Source organism: Suricata suricatta, chromosome 3 (genome assembly GCF_006229205.1).
Source record: "Suricata suricatta isolate VVHF042 chromosome 3, meerkat_22Aug2017_6uvM2_HiC, whole genome shotgun sequence".
In the NCBI taxonomy this organism is placed as follows: Eukaryota; Metazoa; Chordata; class Mammalia; order Carnivora; family Herpestidae; genus Suricata; species Suricata suricatta.
This window is the reverse complement of record NC_043702.1, coordinates 25,812,767-25,816,914: the sequence shown is the minus strand read 5'-3', so window position 1 is coordinate 25,816,914 and position 4,148 is coordinate 25,812,767. Positions and strand designations below refer to the sequence as shown.

Sequence of the window (4,148 nt, the reverse complement as noted above, 5' to 3'; positions counted from 1 at the left end):
TTCACTTAACAGTATATAAAATGCTGTGTTGTGACACGTATCAACTATCCATTAGATACGGAATCAATTTTTCTTAAGCACTACTGACTGCTTGCTTTTCTTGAAGCTAGAAAATTTCCTGTTAGACCTATGAGTGCAAACATATGGTTTCTGTCCTTCTCTGCCTGACTTATTTCGCTTAGCATGACACCCTCAAGGTCCATCCACTTTCCTACAAATGGCCAGATTTCATTCTTTCTCATTGCCATGTAGTACTCCGTTGTGTATATATACCACATCTTCTTGATCCACTCATCAGGTGATGGACATTTAGGCTTGTTCCATGTTTTGGCTATTGTTGACATTGCTGCTATGAACATTGGGGTACATGTGCTCCTATGCCTCAGCATTTCTATATCTCTTGGGTAAATCCTTAGCAGGGCTATTGCTGGGTCATAAAGGAGTTCTATGGATAGTTTTTTGAGGAACCTCCACACTGTTTTCCAGAGCAGCTGCACCAGTTTACATTCCCACCAACAGTGTAGGAGGATTTTTATGAGCAATATCATTAGTGCTAACTTTCATTCTTAGAATTTATAAGACATCATACAAACTGTGATCTATGCATAAAAATGTTATTAATTCTATGGTATAACTTGGCCCCCAGCATTTTACTCATAAAATGAACTGATTTTATATAAACTCTGTAATTTTTTGACAAATTCAATGTAGATAGCTGAAAGAACATTTTCTCAACTTTAAGAAAGTATTTTTCATTATGATGCCTTAAATATGCCTTGTTCTTAAGTTCTTGAAATGTGATCAAGATATTGATTGTAAATACACCTTAAGGGTTGTATTTATTAAAGGAACAATTCCAACAAACTCTCAAGATATTTTCTAAGTATGGTATCATTGGAAGACCTATGGATTAATCAGATTTTATACATAGAATTCATGAAGAATATTTTGATCTGTATTCTCATATATGAGTATTCTTAAGTTAGTTTCAATTAATAATGTCTGTTCAATGAAAATCTCTTGTTTTCACATAATATGCATTTCTGTCATTGATTATAACCATTTATCATGTGGTCTTATTAGATGTCAGTATTTAATTTCTTATATGTTTATACATTTTTTATTTTCCTTTTACTTCATAGTTTTGTTTATTTTGTGCTTTTGTTTGTTTTCTTTCATGGCTAGAATTCTGCTTTGTCAAAGATTCCTGCCTTTCAGGGTAGCTCAAAGTCCCCAAGATGCAGCTCAGCCTGCCTTAGTACGTCTCAAAGGGCTACATTTTCTGACAGTTTTTCAATACAGCCCACCTCAGCAGGCTCCACAGACCGTTTGCCATTCTCAGAATCAGGGAACAAGGTAAGGCAGCAGGTCAATTGAAGTTTCAGAAAAGAATATAATTTCGGAAGTCATAAGACACAGTTCAATAAATATATAAAAACAGAGACTAAACTCTAAAGTATTTGACATATAAACAATAGATTCTCTTAAAAACAAATAAAAGTTTCAATAGTTATTAATAGTCTAGTCAGAAATAAAAAGCTTCTGTCTAGGTATACTGTCCATTATTAATTTATTATTTGTTTATTTGATATCTTATAAAATTTCAAATACAAACCAACAAAATAAAATATATATGCTATTGCACATAACATATAATATATATTACATATAATATATTATGTATAATATATAATGCATAATCTAATGGTGATGAATTACATATAATAGATCATTTGGACTCAGTCAGGCATATCAGGATTTAATACTGCCTCTGCTACCGATTAACTCAGTGATCTTGAAAAAATTACGTACATTGATTCAACCTGTTTCCTTGGGTGTAAAATGCATATAAAATTTTGTGGCAAGAATTAAATCATAAATGGATGTGAAGTGTTTAGAATTCCTGTCACATAAATGCACAACATATGGTAGTGTTCATTGTTAACTGTCATGCATGCAATTCACACTACCAGGCCTTTCTGATTAATAAGTTTTCATGCTAATGAAGAGTTTTTAGTAAAATTTTTAATTTGCTGGAGATTACTTAGGTACTTAGATAAATTCATTTTTTCACATTATTATTTAGAATTTGAATTTCATGATTAATTATTAGCATGAACTCCAGAAAAATACATTTTAATAACACTTCTAGGTAAATATGAACTCTTTCTAAGTTTCAAAGTAGAAATGCATATAAGTATATGAAATTCAGTAGTGTGTATTAAAAGAAATGTATCTGTCAGCAGATACATTATCTGGAAGAAAATAGCCAGACTACTGTAATCACTTTGTATAATTGAAGATTCATTCACAAGAATCCAATGTGTTTTTTCCCCAATCAGGATGGAGTAACCAAGAGCCCAGAAAAGCGCTCTGCCCTGCCCAGACCCTCCTCTATCCTGCCTCCTCGCCGAGGTGTGTCAGGAGACAGAGAGGAGAATTCCTTCTCTCTCAACAGTTCCATCTCGTCTTCAGCACGGCGGACCACCAGTAGGTTTATTTTGATTTGGCTTCCTTTTTAATCCCTTACGCGGACTAGAGCTTATTATGGGTCTATATTTTACATCATTCAAGCAAAACGTACATTGAAGACAGGTTATATTTCTTCTAAGAATCAGAAAAGCCAGACTATTCATGGATCCAAAACAGCTGCTTGATTCAAAATGATTGTTGTGGAAAATGAGTACCTACAAAGAATTAATAGAGAAGACCAATAGTCGGGAATTTTTTAAAGGATTTTAAAATGTTTGTTTATTTTTGAAAAATAGTAACAGAGCATCAGCGGGGAAGGGGGAGAGAGAGAGACATACACAGAAATTCTAAATACCCTCCAGGCTCTGAACTGTCAGCACAAAGTCTGATGTGGGGCTCGAACTCACGAGCTGTAAGGTCATGACCTGGACTGGAGTCTGACACTTAACCAACTGAGACTCCCAGGAGTCCCAGGAATACTTTTTAAAAATATATATCTATATAAGCTTAACTTTCTTAGAATTCCAAATCCTAAAATCTAAATGGAAAGTCAGTAATTAAAACCTAGGATCCTGGTCAATTTGTTAGGAATTTACATTCCAGGGGCACTAGGTGGTTGAGTCAGTTGAGTGTCTTGATTTCTGCTCATGATCTCACCATTCTTGAGTTTGAGCCCCACGTTGGACTCACACTGACAGTTCAGAGCCTGCTTGGGATTCTCTCTCCGTTTGTCTCTGCCTCTCTCTCAAATTAATTTAAAAAAAAGAATTTGCTTTCCAATGAAGGTGTAAACATAACATGTTCCACACAATAGTTTAAATTTCTTTTGATTGATGGCCCATAATAAACTGGTTGGCGAGTTATCATAGTTTAAGTCAAGAATATAAAAATCATCCAATCGTTACCCACTCATGTGCTGTGTGACTTCAAGATTATCTGGTTAGAGGACAGATGCAAATTATTTTCATGAATATGTTTCTATTACAACAAAAATGCTACCATTTATTTAGTATATGAAGATGCTAAGATCTTAAGACGCGGTTTTCACTCAATTTAAATTAATAATGTTGATGGTTAGGTAAAAATCACGTTGTTAAATCTACTGATGAGAAAACTGATGTTTGTCCAATGCTACTAAGCTAGAAAGAGGTTGAATTGGTTTTCAACACACTGATAACTTCATAACCTACCCTGTTAATGTCTTCTTTATATTTATGTGGAAGAAGTAGTACTAGAAACCTATGTAGAATCACTTGGAGAATAGTATCTCTATCATTTAAAATCCATTAAAAATGGTGGAAATAGCTGCTTCTTATCATCTTATAGTTGATTTTATTACTTACTTTTAAAATATTTAATAAAAATTCAATTCAAATGCAACTATTTTGCATGACACGTAATCCATATGTTTGCCTGGAATTCAAGTGTTTACTATATTTAGAGCCATTGTGCCCTATAGCATTTAGTTTCATGAAGCATAATTTATATACAGATGCATCTTAAAAGGCAGAGCACAGTGGTTTGAAGATATGGAGTTATGAATAAAGTGCCAATTAGTTTCCATAACCACAAATAGAAGCATAATTAGAGGTATACCTTTGGGAACCACTTGGTGCCTTTGTCTTGTCTGAACAGCTTCTATATTGCTGATGCCCAATTCCAACTCCAGATATTTG

General features: G+C 33.8%; 1 protein-coding gene across 14 annotated transcripts in view; it reads left to right on the top strand.

The window, feature by feature from the left end:
• MAP2 (microtubule associated protein 2) overlaps nucleotides 1-4,148 on the top strand; it is a 274,592-nt gene that overhangs the window by 248,439 nt on the left and 22,005 nt on the right. For 10 of the 14 annotated variants that reach the window (XM_029933945.1, XM_029933944.1, XM_029933938.1 and 7 more), the window contains 2 exons: nucleotides 1,186-1,356; nucleotides 2,343-2,490. In XM_029933945.1, the coding sequence (XP_029789805.1) occupies nucleotides 1,186-1,356; nucleotides 2,343-2,490 (319 nt within the window). The remainder of the gene's footprint in view (nucleotides 1-1,185; nucleotides 1,357-2,342; nucleotides 2,491-4,148) is intronic. The other 4 variants (XM_029933946.1, XM_029933950.1, XM_029933949.1 and 1 more) reach the window with 1 other exon arrangement.